The 16,263-nt window shown below is 47.0% G+C and overlaps 1 protein-coding gene across 1 annotated transcript in view; it reads left to right on the top strand.

The window, feature by feature from the left end:
- Positions 1–10,608, top strand: part of INO80 (INO80 complex subunit) — a 137,893-nt gene extending 127,285 nt beyond the window's left edge. The window contains exons 30-36 of the mRNA XM_025390567.1: positions 1,494–1,652; positions 2,293–2,395; positions 4,040–4,128; positions 5,147–5,302; positions 5,578–5,737; positions 6,408–6,623; positions 9,027–10,608. Coding sequence (XP_025246352.1) covers positions 1,494–1,652; positions 2,293–2,395; positions 4,040–4,128; positions 5,147–5,302; positions 5,578–5,737; positions 6,408–6,623; positions 9,027–9,244 — 1,101 coding nt within the window. The 3' untranslated portion in view covers positions 9,245–10,608. The remainder of the gene's footprint in view (positions 1–1,493; positions 1,653–2,292; positions 2,396–4,039; positions 4,129–5,146; positions 5,303–5,577; positions 5,738–6,407; positions 6,624–9,026) is intronic.
- Positions 10,609–16,263: the final 5,655 nt, after the last annotated feature.

The raw sequence follows: 16,263 nt of genomic DNA, 5'->3' as shown, positions 1-16,263 counted from the left end.
AAAAAAAAAAAAAAAAAAAAAAAAAAAAAAAAAAAGAGTTGAGGACTGAGGAGTTTGTTTTAGGATCACTTAGTGGTGATACATTTTGTTGTTAATTTGTTTGTTGCTCAACAAACTAGAAGTCACTTCCAGAGACCTCTTTAAACATTCCATCCTAGGAATTCATGGGCTAGTAAATGACTGTTGATGAGAGCCTGAGAATTCTAGGGAAAGCCATGCCTGTTTCCAAGATGGCCCCAGTGTTTTGTTTTATTTTGTTTTGTTTTGTTTTGAGACAGAGTTGCTCTCTTGTCGCCCAGGCTGGAGTGCAATGGCATGATAGCTCACTGCAACCTCCGCCTCCTGGGTTCAAGCGATTCTCCTGCCTTAGCCTCCTGAGTAGCTAGATTCACAGGTGCCTGCCGCCACACCTGGCTAATTTTTTTTTTTTTTTTTTTTTTTGAGACGGAGGCTCACTCTGTCACCCAGGCTCGAGTGCAGTGGTGCAGTGTCGGCTCACTGCAACCTCCGCCTCCCAGGTTCAAGCAGTTCCCCTGCCTTAGCCTCTCAGGTAGCTGGAATTGCAGGTGCGCACCACCACGCCCAGCTAATTTTTGTATTTTTAATAGAGACGGGGTTTCACCATGTTAGCCAGGCTAGTCTCAAGCTCCTGGCCTCAAGTAATCTACCTGCCTTGGCCTCCCAAAGTGATGGGATTACAGGCGTGAGCCACCGTGCCTGGTTAGTTTTTGTATTTTTAGTAGAGACGGGATTTCACCATGTTGGCCAGGCTGGTCTCTAACTCCTGACCTCAGGTGATCCACCTACCTTGGCTTCTCAAAGTGCTGGGATTACAGGTGTGAGTCACCACACCTGACCTGTTTTGTTTTGTTTTTGAGACGGGGTATCGCTCTGTCACCCAGGCTGGAGTGCAGTGGTGCAATCTCGGCTCACCTCAACCTCTGCCTCCCAGGCTCAAGCAGTCCTCCCACCTCAGTCTTGTGAATAGTTGGGAGCAGTGGTGCTTACTTAGGCAATGTGATTTTGGATAAATGGTCTAGCTCATTTGTGCCTCATTCTCCTAAACTACAAAATATGTGAGTCTTAACAGTATTTAAATCATGATCATTATCGGATTTTTTTTTTCTCAGCACAAATAACAGTGATAATTCTGCGATTTAAATGAGTTAATGCACTTAGAACAATGCACTGTAAGTGTTAACCGTTAATGTTATTAATGTACTAAGCACTACATTTTAACTATTAATATTATTGCTACTCTCTCTTTTTAAGTGAAAACTGAAAAAAATAAAACAGGAGCATGTATCTTTTGCTCAGGGCATGTGAAGGAATGGCTTTGTATCTTCTAAGATGATGTATCTTAGCTCAGTATCATAGAAAGGAATCAGACCCTACTGACACCAAACTATTGCAAACAGACGATTGGCTGGGTTGCTCTCAGAATTTCTGGTCCTTCCCCAAGAGTGCTTCAGTTTTTGCTATATTCTATGCAGGTGATTTTCTATGATAGCGACTGGAACCCCACTGTGGACCAGCAGGCCATGGACAGGGCCCACCGCTTGGGGCAGACAAAGCAGGTTACCGTGTACCGGCTCATCTGTAAAGGCACCATTGAAGAACGCATTCTGCAAAGAGCCAAGGAGAAGAGTGAGGTAAGCACAAGGGAAAGAAATTCCTGCCCTGATGGAGCAAACAGAAAGTCTGACCACATCTACTGGATTGAGACTATTTAAAACTCTATTGCCTTTCATTGGTCCTGATGAAACTACAATTTCTTCTGAATAGAAAATAAAATCAGGTCCCATGCAATAGCAGTCTTGACTTCCCTGGCCATGCCTCATTCCCTTTCCCCCAGAATGGTTTCCATAGCCTGGATCCAGCTGTTGTTCATGTGGAGACTGACACCAGTAATGGCCTCTCGCATTCAGAGAAAGAAGGACTGACATTTTTTAGCTCTTATGCTAATACTCTCAGCTTATCTGCCTCTGAATTGTATGCCAAATTTGTTAGTTTCCAAAGAAATTATTATTTTTTTGTTTTTTCCATCCTGATTCAGTACTATTAGATTTTCTAGTTAGCAGTTCCAAGCAAAGAAGTTATCATTTTCCTTCTGTCAGACAAATAATCTGGATGAGCCAATCAAATGAACTGAAATGAAAAGGGGGAAAGAAGAAATAGGAAACCAGAGGCCTCACCTGAGGAGTGGGTTGAGAACAATGTGTGTCTTTTTCTGGATATTTGCCATAAGGGAATGGATGCCTGGAGGTGACATTTTGATCTGCTTTGGTGTAGATTCAGCGGATGGTGATTTCAGGTGGGAACTTCAAACCAGATACCTTGAAACCCAAAGAGGTGGTTAGTCTTCTTCTAGACGACGAAGAGTTGGAGAAGAAACGTATGTACTCTAAACCTCTAGACACTCCCCTCACGTATCTGAGAATGGAAGAGGTACTTGGCTGTGTGCCAAGGGTAGGCAAAGCCAAAGGCTATATTTAGAAAAAATATTTTTGTGCTCCTATTTTATATAAAAACCCAAACAAGATTGTGTTCTGGGCCGGGCATGGTGGCTCATGCCTATAATCCCAGCACTTTGGGAGGCCAAGGTGGGCAGATCACCTGAGGTCAGGAGTTTGAGACCAGCCTGGCCAACATTGTGAAATCCTGCCTCCACTAAAAATACAAAAAATTAGTTGGGCATGGTGGTGGGCGCCTATAATCCCAGCACTTTGGGAGGCCGAGGCAGGAGAATTACTTGAACCCAGGAGGCGGAGGTTGCAGTGAGCCAAGATCGTGCCATTGCACTCCAGCCTGGGCAACAAGAGCGAAACTCCGCCTTAAAAAAAAAAATGGCAAGGTGGCTCACACCTGTAATCCCAGCACTTTGGGAGGCCGAGGCGGGTGGATCACGAGGTCAGGAGTTCCAAGACTAGCCTGGCCAACCTGGCGAAACCCCGTCTCTACTAAAAATACAAACATTAGCCAGTCGTAGTGGTGGGCACCTGTAATCCCAGCTACTCGGGAAGCTGAGGCAGGAGAATCTCTTGAAGCTTGGAGGCGGAGGTTGCAGTGAGCCAAGATCGTGCCATTGCACTCCAGCCTGGGCAACAAGAGCAAGATTCCATCTCGAAGAAAAAAGAATGCGTTGTGGAGTAGAGGGCAAAATTTGTGTGTATTTTAAAGGTAAATGTGGCTTCAAATAATGTAGCTTGCACAAGGAAGGCACCTGACTTCTTAGCAGTAATGAATTTGCTCTTCTGCCCAGAAAAATGTTTTTATGGAAAAGTTGGAGAAGCACGCAGCTCTAACCATACAAACCCTCCTCCCATGTGTTTTCTGGCTTTTGAGAGCATTGGGTTTCAGATTAATCCTGTGAGACTTTGAAGCCTTCCACAGCATTACAGCAGAAAATAAGTTCACATTTGCCAGCACCTTCTAAAACCTTTCAGAACTCTACAGCCATGCTCAATCTGTGCAAAGCAGAGATATTAAAAGGCTGAAATGAAAAAGGGAAAAAGAATAATGTGAGGAAAGGCCTATAATAATTTTTTTTTTTCAAGACAGAGTTTTCTGTGTTGCCCAGGCTGGAGTGCAGTGGCGCAATCTTGGCTCACCACAACCTCCACTTCCTGGGCTCAGGCAATCCTCCCGACTCAGCCTCTGGGGTAGCTGAGACCCACACACATACCACTGTGCCTGGCTAATTTTTGTATTTTTATAGAGATGGGGTTTTACCGTGTTGGCCAGGCTGGTCTCAAACTCCTGGGCTTGAGCAGTCACCCCACCCCAGCCTCCCAAAGTGCTAGCTAGGATTACAGACGTGAGTCATCACACTGAGCCAGCCCATAATACTTAAATACAGTGTGATTTAAACCCAAAGCTGAGAATCCAAGTTAGAAAACCACTGGTTATCTGCCTTAAACAGATAGAAGTGATACCTTGGAAAATAAACATCAGGGGATATGGCCACCTTAATTTTAAGAAAGTGAGGATTATGATTACCACAGGTACTTCATCAGGTCTTCATTTATCTTCTTGATAGTGAGGCTGCGGCAGGAAGAGAAACGGCAACAGGAGGAAACCAACCGAGTGAAAGAGCGCAAGCGGAAGCGGGAAAAGTATGCAGAGAAGGTATCTCCAGCCTGGAATGGTGGATAGGGGTTAATGGGGCCTAGGGTGCTTACCAAAAAGGATTTGGGGTACATAGCTTCTCATCTTGGTTACTGGTTGGTATCCAGCTTCAGCTGTGTATGATCAGCCACATTTCTGGGCTGACTCATGTTTTACTCAGGAGTAATGTGGCCTTGGTAGATCTGTAGTCCCCACACAAACTCACACTTACAGTGGTCACAGTTTAATTATGGAAACCATTTGTCAGGGCTATTAGAAAGCATGTAAGGCTAAAAGGTGACTAAGATCAGCATTACTTACTTATATTATTAGGCTCCGTAGAATCTTAGAAAGGGCCTAAGAGGTCATGAGATCCATAACCTACCAGAATTCTGCTTGTGTACCACTCAGTGTCATCTGTCACTAGAAAAATAAACACCCGGCTTAGAAATAAGAAATAAGAAACAAGAATAAGAAATGTCCATTCATCTCTTTTTCTCCAGTTCACACCAAGGATTTGAACTGTCTTAAAAATTGTTCTTAAAAAGAAAAACAGATATGTAGAAACTATATTGAAAACATTGGTCCTCTCTTTTGTGAGACTGCATTCAGTCAGCCCAGTAAGTGCTGGATGTGCCAGCGGCTGGTGAGGCTCTTCGCGCCGTGAGGATCAGGGTTGGTGTGGCTCTGGTTCAGTGTGACTGCCCCAACTTTAAACTCTATTATTATGGCAGATATTTATACGCTTTTTTTTTTTTCTTTTGAGCTGGGGTCCAGTTTCTGGGCTCAAGCAATCCTCCCACCTCAGCCTCCTAAGTAGCTGGAATTATAGGCATGTGCCACAGTACTCGCCTGAAATACACATAGACTCCTATTAAACCATCCCTTCTTCCTTATGCAGTTTTTCTTCCTTAAAAGTATGCTGATTGAGAAGTTATAAACCAGAGAAGAAAAGCTCTATTACCCTTTTCATCCCAAATCCTGCTTTTCTTTTGGGGTGCATCCTCACACGTTTTCCATATTTATCTGTGGTTCCCAGAAGAAAAAGGAAGATGAATTGGATGGGAAAAGGAGAAAAGAGGGTGTGAACCTGGTGATCCCATTTGTTCCCTCGGCTGATAACTCCAACCTCTCTGCTGACGGAGATGACTCCTTCATTAGCGTGGACTCAGCCATGCCAAGCCCTTTCAGTGAGGTGAGGCTCCTTTTAGATGCCTGCATCACAGCAGTAAGGAGTGTCCTGACCGTGTAGCAGGGACACACTGCTGGGCAGTCTTTGCTTCTCCTGGAGTTCTCCAGCCTTGTTGAAGTAGGTTGCACATGAGTTCTGTGAGGAGAAAAACAAATGAGGACAGGTTGGTTTCTCAGAAGCCAAAGCAGCCTCAGCTGTGAAGCATGTTCCTAGCTGGGTGCAAGGCCCTGGGCAGTGAGCACAGGGAGTAGTAATGATCTTAACCCTTCCTTTTCTAGATCTCCATCAGCAGTGAGCTGCACACTGGCTCCATTCCTTTGGACGAGAGCAGCAGTGACATGCTGGTCATTGTGGATGACCCAGCCTCCTCAGCCCCTCAGTCTCGAGCTACCAACTCTCCCGCATCCATAACAGGCTCCGTCTCAGACACCGTGAATGGTAATTGCTGCTGTCTTGTACAGCTTGGGCCTGGTCCATTGCCCAGCACTGGTTTGGTTGTGGGTAAGGTCCTGATTCCTTCTAAGATAATGGTATTTTTATTCTTTCAATTGCTTTGTCAAGTAAAACGAAGAAACAAAAGGTTTAGGGAAAGCAAAATAAGAACTTTATAAAGATTTAAAACTTGTTTTTTTTTAGTCATCCCTGTCTTTCAGATTCACCATTATTTTTGCTAGTTTTTAATTAATGTTAGCTTTTCTGGGCCTTTCCTCACTTTATTGTGTGGGGCCCAGTGTTGCTGCCATTTCTTGGGGAGCTCTGGGTTCAAAACTCGAGGGTAAAATATGACTCTCCAAAGCAGATGAGTCCCAGGTAGCAAGTCGCTTCCCTTTGTAACGGACAAATTTAAAGAGGAAACTCACGAGTAATGTAACTACTCTTCAGCATGAAAAGCAGCTTGAGGAGTTAGGATGTTTTCATTGTTTAGAATTCTTAGCATTCTGTGTGACTCTGATCTAGCCATTATTAATTGGAGATATAGACCTCCTCATGGGTCCTAAAACAAACACCCCAAGAGCCCGCTTTCCCTGTCAGGAGAAGATTATGTTAACATCTTGGAGAGATTCACTTTTTTTTTTTTTTTTCCCTTTTGGCCCATTTGTTCCCACAGGAATTTCCATTCAGGAAATGCCAGCTGCAGGACGTGGTCACTCAGCCCGAAGCCGAGGCCGCCCCAAAGGTTCAGGAAGCACAGCCAAAGGAGCAGGGAAGGGCCGGAGCCGAAAGTCCACAGCAGGCAGCGCTGCTGCAATGGCAGGAGCCAAAGCCGGGGCTGCAGCGGCCTCTGCGGCTGCCTATGCTGCATACGGGTACAATGTGTCTAAAGGTACAGAAGCCCAGGGTGGCTGCAGATTTGTTCTGGTCAGAGACAGTCTAGACATTCTGTCAGGTAGAACATGTAGGAAACCCCCAGGCTGGGAGCCTTCTTCCTAGAGCCCCAAGTGGGGTTCTGCTTCTTTGTAATAAGCACTGTTGACTCACCCCTTGCCCTCCTGATGGTACAGGGCTGCCTTTGGATTGGAAGTAGCTGTAGAAAGAGAGAACTGAATTGTGGACTGTACTACTTTAAACATTCTGAATTTTTCTTGATTTGGGGAACTGATTTGTTTTCTTCCTAGGCTTTTATTTCTGAGATCCACACTTTAGTGATCCAAATTAGCATAGTTAACATTCATTCAGCTATGTGATTTATCACCTAGATATGAGGCACCTGCTGTGTGCATAGGCGTATACCACATGGGCCGTGCACAGTGGCTCACGCCTGTAATCCCAGCACTTTGGGAGACTGAGACAGGCAGATCACTTGAGGCCAGAAGTTTGAGACCAACCTGGCCAACATGATAAAACCCTGTCTCTACCAAAAACAAAAAATTAGCTGGGTGTGGTGGCCTGTAGTCCCAGCTACTTGGGAGGCTGAGGCACGAGAATTGACTGAACCCTGGAGGCGGAGGTTGCAGTGAGCCAAGATCACGTCACTGCACTCCAACCTGGGTGATAGAGCAAGACTCTCAAAAAAAAAAATGTAAAAAGGAGTATTCCACATGGACCTTGCTTCTGAGTGTATAATGGCAATGAGAAGGGGAAGCCATACACGCAATATGCTTAATAGCAGTCCACAGCCAAATACAGGTGAATGAAAAGAGGAAAGCAGCCATGGTGGTTGTAGGTCAGGAGAGGGAACCGTGGACCTGCTGATAAGTTGCCTGTCTGTATTCAAAAGGGAGGAGAAGAATGAAGGATTTGGACTGGTGACCGAGAGCTGGCAGTGGCCAAGGCATATTGGGGGTCACTGAGCAGGTTAGGTTCCTCTGAAGAGGAGCAGTGGGAGTCAAGTTTGGAAACACATGGTGAGGCCTGCTGGGCAGGAGCTTAGCAGATGTGTGACAAGGGGCTGCAGACAGTTTGAGAAAATAAGTGGCTGTTGTGACCGTGTTATGTGAAGGATGATTGTAGCTATAAAGTACAGGACATTTGAGTGTGGTGAGAAAGAGAGAGCCACTTACAGACCTTTCTTCCCATTCAATACATGGGCTTAGTATTAGCTCATAGGATTGTTGTAGCAAGTAAAGGCATACTTGTATAGCGCTTGGAGTGTAGTAGTTGCTCAGTAATTGTTAGTTTGCTTGCCTTTTCTCCTACTGCAGGAATCTCAGCTTTCATTTATTGGTTCTTCCAGGAAATATGAAGTATGATAGAGGAAATATGAAGTATAATAGCCTCGCCCAGTGTTTCTTAACCCTTGCCAACGTATCACGTCCTTGGAAAACAACAATCATGCCAGTAGTCGAGGCTCCCGTGGCAGGGTCTCACCCATGGCTGGGGCATTGCATATGTTCATAGGGTTTCTCCTCAGAACCTGCACAGAGCAGAGGGCAGGAAGGGTAAGGGAGATAGAGGGGGTAGAGCAGCACAAGAAAAACCAACAGTGCTTGGCAACTGGAAATGGAAATCAAGGGAAAGGAGTGGTTCAGACAGTGCCTGCAGTTCCACTGTGAATGAGGAGAGAGATATGTCTGCCCATGAAGCACTTAGAATTCTTTTTTGGAAAGTAAAACCAGTACATATGAAACAATTGAAGAATCATATTAGACAGTGTGATATCACATATAAGTGGATTTGGCTCATATAGGAAAAAGGGAAGTTCACTGTTACCCAGGGAGTCATCACTGGAGATGGGGGATTTGAGCTGTGCCCTTGAACTGACACAGGCCTTGGAGAGCAGGGGTGGCCATTGCCAGCGCAAGGAGAACTGTATGAGTATAGACACAGGATAGAGAGTGGGCAGCCTTGTACCCTCTGGCCCAACTTACTAGAGAGTAACAGGAGCATGAAATTGAGAAGGAAACATCTTATCACACGTGGTGTCCCAAGAAAGAAGAAAAGAAAAACCTGTTTGTGCCATTACAGCTCTCATCCTGTAACCTTGGTGTTTCAGACTGTAAAATGTGTGCTCTATCTAGAGTGTCATGATGAACATTTTACCATCTGTGGATGAAGTAGTATGGAGAGGGTTGAGTAGTGTCATTTTCTCTTAAAAATCTATCCCTCTTACCGAAAAGACAGTTAGCAGGAAGAGCAAGCAAACATGCAAGAAGCAGTTAGCAAGGAGTTGCAGGGAGGAATTGCCACCACTTCTCCAGCTCAGACTCGTAACCAAGGCCACAGGCTCCAAGGAAGCTCATGTGGGACTGGTGCTTACGTTCTCGTCTCTCTCTCCCCCCCCCCACAGGAATCTCCGCCAGCAGTCCTCTGCAGACATCCCTTGTTCGACCTGCTGGCCTTGCTGACTTTGGACCTTCAAGCGCCTCCTCTCCTTTGAGTTCCCCTTTGAGCAAGGGAAATAATGTTCCTGGGACTCCCAAGAACTTCCACATGACCAGCAGCCTAGCCCCAGACTCTCTGGTCCGGAAACAGGGCAAAGGCACCAACCCCTCTGGAGGACGGTAACCATCTGGGCCCTCCAGCTTCCTTCAACCAAACCAGGGCTAGAGTCCTGACCTTCCAGTGGTCTTTGGATGGCTTGCCCCGTGCAGCATCTTCCATCCTGAGTCAGAAGCGGAAGTGTCCAGCAAGGGAAGAACAGGCAGGTGGATGGTGTGAGCACTTTTATCATCTGTGTCTCATCAGGAGCATCTGGGGTGCCTATAGAAGGAAGGCACAGGGCAGGGATCAGCTCCACTGCATCTCAAGTGAACTGCATAGCCAAGTCTTAAACCTCTCACGGGGCAAGCCTGACATAGACCCCCTTTAGATGCTCAGGCACACTGTTTCCATCCCCATTCCACTCTTCGGCTCTGACACGTCCCTTGCAAAGTCTCCGCAGGTGCTGTGAAGAGCCTTCCATGGTGGAGATTTCTCTTACAATTGTGATTTCTCGTAGGGCTAGTAAGGGAGGAGATTGTGTACCTATTGTCCACAGTCTTCAGGCAGCTCCCCAGGTCTCTGAACCCCATTTGCCAGAGTGTCATCATTAAAGAGAGCAGTGACTGCAAGAGATGGTGGAGGCTGCTAAGCATGACAGAGGCTAGAGGAAGTATCCACAGGCAGTTGTGTTCCCAGCAGTTCCTCCCCTGTCCTGCATGGTTCACACCAAGAGAACCTTCAGATCCCACCAGCAACAGTAGCACCTTCCACCCAGGGGACTCACAGAAGCCAGTAAAGAGACCAGGAGCCACCTCAATCAGCAGGACAGCCTCACTGCCCCTCTCGCAGACTCCCCTTTGCCTGTCCTGAATGCACAGTCTCCCTGCTCATCCCCTTCAGTCCCCTGCTTGGCTGTATGCACTGTCTATATTGCACTGAGAGAGGAAGGGACAGCAGGAATGAGGTGGAGAGGGCGGAGGGAGGGGGCAGGCTCGGCACCGGCCCTCGCAGCCCCAGCCCGGCCAGCCTGAGCTTGCTGCCCTCGGCAGAGACAGAGGGGCAGCGTTTGCATGGGAGGTGTTTCTGCCTGCCCTGCCTGATGTCCCTGGTGGAGCAGGTGCCTCCGGGCGGGCAAGCCTCTAATTTGCACACCTGAAAATCGCGGAATTGAGTTTAGATAGATTGATTTTTAAAACTTTTTTTTGGAGTAGGGGGCATAGGGGAATCATTTAATTTAAATCATTAAGATTCCCCTGCTCAAACCCAGACTCCTGTGTACAGATGCTATTTAGAGGGAATCAGAAAAATGCCAAGCCTTTTTTCTCTTTGAATGTGCTGTCTATTTTTATAACTGAACTTGTACATATGTATAAAGAGAGACACATCTTCCTTTTACTAACTGGATAAAAAAATCTTAAATAAAATGGAGTGAGATAATTTTATGTAAATTTTGGTGTCTGTGGTCTTTGCAGCTGCCTCTCCTCAGAAGCAAACTAGAGCCCTTGGTGGATGTGGCAGGATACAGGGAAGGCAGAGCCCTCGCCTGTGATCAGAAAGGACGGGGATTGCTGGGACAAGGAGTGGACCGTGGGTGTTTCCTCAGGAGCAGAATTGATGGGGCTTCTGAATTTGCCTCTGGCCATCAGAAAGGAGGCTTGACCAAGTGTCTGACATGCAGTGGTCAGGACCCTTGTCTCTGTGGTGGGCTCTTTATGACTCAGGACCTAGACCCCAGGACCGAGGTGTGGGCGGCTTGGCCTGGGCGCCATCAAGTAGAGCTACTAGTGGTCATCTTAATAGTGACAGTGTTCTCAAAGTTAGCTGTACTCTTAAGAATCATGAAAGAAAATGGTGAAAGACATTCCTAAGGATGCCAAAGACATCCAGGCTGTGCAAACTTAGCTCAGTGATAGTTGGAAAAAGAGCACTAGTTCCCAGCCTGGCCCGGCAGCCAGTATTTCTCAGACTGAGTAGAACACTGATACGCTCTTGTATCACCCATGGGCAGGGTTCATGCGGTTCCCCAGTGCGCTGGCTGTGCGGCCTCCCTAGCCTTGCTCGCCCTGCACGCTGTTGGTCAGGGTGGGCTGGGTCCTGGGCAGCTGATGCCCACCACAGTCACAGGGATCAGCCTTTCTTCATTGGTATCAAGTAGCATTAGTAGATAACTGTGGGTCTTGTTTATCTTGCTGGTGAACTTGACCAAGGCCTCACACAGAATAAACCAACATCTGAACCAAGCAGTTCTGCCTTTACATGCTATGTAAAGATTTTTCATAACTACGTAAAGATTTTTCATAAGAAAAAGTAGTAATTTGACACCTGAATCGTCCCTTAAGGCAACGCTTCTCCAGTGTTAATGTGCATACATATCACCTTGAGATTGTAAAATGCAAGTTCTGTTTCTGAAGGTCTAGGTTGAGGCTTGAGACTGAGTTTCTTATCAAGATCCCAGGTGATGGCCATGCTGCTAGTCCTTGGACTACCCCTGGAATAACAAGGCCCTAGGGTGCCTTCCAGCTCTGCCAAGCAGAAAATCTCTGCTCTTTGCTTATATGCCCACACCCCAGCCAGGAAGCCCTGTGCAGGAAATACTGGTTTATTTTTCCTCTTACCCAACTTAATTCACCTGATGACAGAAAATGAAATCCTAGCATTCCTACAAAAATTCAATCCCTTATATGTTTTCTCCATTTTTTTGCTGTTGTTTTGTTTTTTCATTTTAAAACTGTCTGTTCATAATTTTCTCCATCACCTCCTGAGTAGCACCTCTTGGGCATGTTCGGTATGAGAGACGGTCTCAGATTTACCATGTGGTCTTCACCAAGATGCAACATGTCATGGAGAGTGACCCCTGGACTCGGTGTTTCCTGTGCCCTGTGCCCTGTGTCCTTTGATTGTGACCACCAGACTCCTGGATCAGTCATCTTTCTCAGCTAATTCCTAAGCCCCTCTTAGAGGGCATGGAGACCGTTTGGCTGCTCTCCCACGCTTCTCTGAGACTGCCAGAGTCGCGAAATCCCGCAATCGGGGAGCAGCGTGTTTACCGTGGGTGCCCAGTTCAGCCAAGCTCATGGTGCACATTCAGGCCACTTAGATGGTGGGGTAGGAAGGAGAAGGCAGGCTGTGTTCTAGAGAAAGCAGAGACTCCTGGCTGTCACGACGTTGTGTGTCCAAGTACTAAGAAGGCCCACTGCCTGCCTCATCAAAGGACCCTGAGGAAGCTGGGTGCCTCCCTTATCTGGCCTCTGGCCTCTTCCTGCGCCCTCATTTCTTTCTTGCTTCAGGTCCTGGGACTTAGCTGGCTTCCTTTTCCTCTTCAAAACTGCCACCACCCACTCTTTCACTCCAGTTTCCCCCCCAACCCCCACCCCAGTGGCAAGCTGCTGGGGGATGGACTCCTGGTTCTCTCCTAGCTGCTGCCAGAAATGAGCATCTTGCTTTTTTTTTTTTTTTTTAATTAAGGATTTTCTTGCTCATCAAAACAAGGACACCAGGCAAAAACAATACTGTACATGGAGAATTGCAAAGCTTAAGAAATACTTCACAGTCCTCACAGAGTCCCCGCCTACAGTTCCTGGCACCTTCGGTGAGAAACAAGGATTCCTGAGGGAGAGGTTCCCTGACTTGCCTCCTTCCTAGAGAGCTGAGTTCTTTCTTCCAGAAAGGCAGATGGAGTGTGCGTCTGTGAGTGCCCGCAAGGCCTCTGCCTCTGCCCTCCTGCCACTTGGGTTTTCATTGTTCACATAAATCTCAAAAATGAGTATGTGGCCCAAGGGTTGGGGAGGCCCCTCTGGGTCTGACTTGGCAGCAGCCTCAGGGGAAGAAGGAAGGGAGCACAGAGGTTCAGAGTTGCAAGAGGGGGGCAGTTTTCTAAGTTTGCCCAGCTGATGCCCCCCTAAAGCAGCTCTGGGAGATAATGCCCAGCCTCAGCTCAGAATGTTCCACCCTCCTACCACCACCAGCATATCACCACAAACCCCACCCTGAACCAGAGGCCCGCCCCGCAAGCTGTTCCTGGCTGCCAGAGAAGAAAGGAGCTCCCCTCCCATTTCCCAGGTGAGAGGTCCCAGAAGACCTATGCAGCTCCATCGTTGCACCCTTGAAGAGATGGTGCCAGTTACCTGGGGATGTCTGAGCAGAGTGGTAGGGAGGGTTCAAGTCCAATGGATTGGCAGTGCAGTGCAGCTTCAGCAGTCTTAGTTTGCCTTCAGCCCAATGGAATTGGGAAGAGCACCATAAACTCACCTAGAATTTTTCTGAATAGCCAAGTCTTTCAGAGGGCTAACATTTTAACCCGGTATTTTAAGCACCAGAATTGGCTTGGTTAGAACTCTCTTTAAAGGATACTGTGTCGCTGCATGGTTAAACAGAACATATGGAACATACCTTAACCTTTCCTAAGGGCTTGGGTTCATGTGGGCATCTGGTGCCTTCAGGCCCACTGGGATGTACTACTGTTTCCCCCGGATTAAATCATACTAAGAGCTACATGGCCACAAATCTTTGTGTGTGTGTGTGTGTGTGAGAGAGAGAGAGAGAGACAGGATTTTGCTCTGTCACCCAGGCTGGAGTGCAGTGGTGCAATGACAGCTCACTGCAGCCTCGACCTCCCAGGCTCAAGCGATCCTCCCTGATCAGCCTCTACCACAGTGCTGGGGTTCTAGCCACAGTTCTTAAGTCCTGAGCAGTACCTGTGCCAGCTGCCTCAGTGTTTTTGTGCTTATATGATGAGGTAGCTTCTACCCTTAAAAAATAAAAAAAATCTTTTTTTTTTCCCCCCAAACACTGCAGACCTTAACACCCCTTCTTCTAATGTACCTCTTCTAAATTGTTGGTGGCTTGGAAATCATTTAACCTAACTCAGAACTTCTGAGCTAACAAAAAGAACTTCAAAGGAGGATCATAGAGTGTCCTAGGAATGAAGTAACTGAGCTTCAGCGCGTGCTTTCCATGGATGCCTGTGGCCCTCTGCTGGGTCGCAGTGCCGCAGTTCTGGATAAGTAACGTGTTCTAGATAGGGGTGTTCCGGTTTGAACCAGTTCAATAAAGTTTGTTGATTTTATTTTACTCCTTTTTTTCATTCTTAAAAAAAAAGTATAGATCACCTTGCACAACGAGGAAAAGTTCTGCCAAGGGGTCTAGGCAGTAGACTGGTGCATGCTCTCCCTCTCGGACTCCATCTGCAGGCAGTGTACGTCAGTGGCGTCCATCACAGGATTTTAGTGGGAGCCATGAAAATGAAATGGGCAAGCCCAAAAGCCAGTGTTGTTGCACTTCATCTCTACTACCCATGCCTCATCTTTATTAGGCTAGGCTGGTCATCCCTAGGGAGTAATTGCAGTGTCTGTCCACTGGTTGGGCCATAAACCCCCTGACCAGTCAATCTCATTGTTCATATCGGTTAAGGTAACACACGATGCCGTAACAGACCCCAAAATGCAATAGCTTAAATAAGATATAAATTCTTACTTCTCACACAGAAGAGTTTGAATTTGGATCTGCTCTACACGATCATTGACTGTCCCAGATTCTTTCCATCTTGTTTCTCTGCTATTTCCATGCTTTCGTCCTCATCGGCATGGTCATTGCTGGTTTATAGAAATGTCCTATGGGGCCGGACACAGTGGCTCACACCTGTAATCCCAGCACTTTGGGAGGCCAAGGCGGGCAGATCACTTGAGTTCAGGAGTTTGAGTCCAGCCTGGCCAACATGGTGAAACCCCGTCTCTACTAAAAATACAAAAAATTAGCTGGACATGGTGGCAGGCGCCTGTAATCCCAGCTACTCAGGAGGCTGAGGCAGGAGCATCGCTTAAATGCAGAAGGTGAAAGTTGCAGTGAGCCAAGATTGTGCCACTACACTCTAGCCTGGGTGACACAGCGAGACTCCATCTCAAAAAAAAAAGAAAAAAAAGAAAAAGAAATGTTCTATAGGAGGGGAAGACTGGGGAGGGGATTCACCTACTGTACTGTCTTAAGACTTAGACCCTTAAGTGGCTCACACACTATCAGAGAGAACTTTAGACCTAAGGACCTATCTAACTCCAAAGGAGGATGCCATGTAATTACGGAAGAAGAGAACAGATTTGGATGGACAGCCGAGAGTTCGGACACAACGCTCCAATGGGAAGTGGGCAAAAACACTTACTAAGGATTTATTTTTTAAAACACTTTCTTTGTGCCAAGCACTGTACATAAATAGAAAATATACACACATGCAAATGGGTAATAGCCATGGGAAATGTTCAGCCATATTAGGACTCTACAGAGAGACAACCAATAGGATATAGATATATGAGAGGGGATATATTGGGGGAATAGGCTCACATGGAAAGTCCCATGACAGGCGGTCTGCAAATTGGAGAACCAGGGAAGCTGGCAGCGTGGTTCATCCAAGTCTGAACGCCTTAGTAACAGGGAAGCCAGTGCTGTAACTGTCAGTCTGAACCTGAAGACCTGAAAACCTAGGGAGCCTCTGGTGCAAGTCCCAGAGTCCAAATCCCAGAGAACCCGGAGCCCTGATGTCCAGGAGCCGGAGAAGAAGGGTGTCCCCACTTTAGAAGAGAGGGAGTTTGCCTTTCCTCTGCCTTTGTGTTCTACGTGGGCCCCATACCATAATCCAGTCAAGGTGACACCTAAAATTAACCATCACGTCAACCTCATTGATAAATGCAAAATAAAACGAGAATCCTAGCATGTCCTGTCATATTGGGTGAAATTTGTTTCTACATAACAATTGCCAGAGTTGGCTAAGCTATAATAAATGAAACATTGTAGTTTAAGCTTCAAGACTCATGTGTGTGCCCTCTGCATATGTGGCATGAAGCATGGCTCCAGCCTGGGGGACCCCCTCTGCCTTGGAAGAGGTGGTCCTAGGGCTGTCCCTTTATTTCCAGTGACACTTGCCCCTGGTGGGCCTCATCCAACATCCAGACCTCAAAGTTGACCTCAAGGAGAATGATTTGGACAAAATGCTGTTCCACCATAACCCCAACTTCATCACCAATGAACCCCTCAAGGATTGGCATGGTGGGAGCTGAGGGCCAGGAGCAATGAGGACCTGGCTGGCTGGACCACACCTGCAGAGATCAATGAGTGAG

The sequence above is a fragment of the Theropithecus gelada genome, chromosome 7a (assembly GCF_003255815.1).
Source record: "Theropithecus gelada isolate Dixy chromosome 7a, Tgel_1.0, whole genome shotgun sequence".
Classification (NCBI taxonomy): Eukaryota; Metazoa; Chordata; class Mammalia; order Primates; family Cercopithecidae; genus Theropithecus; species Theropithecus gelada.
This window is presented reverse-complemented; position numbering and strand designations above follow the sequence as displayed.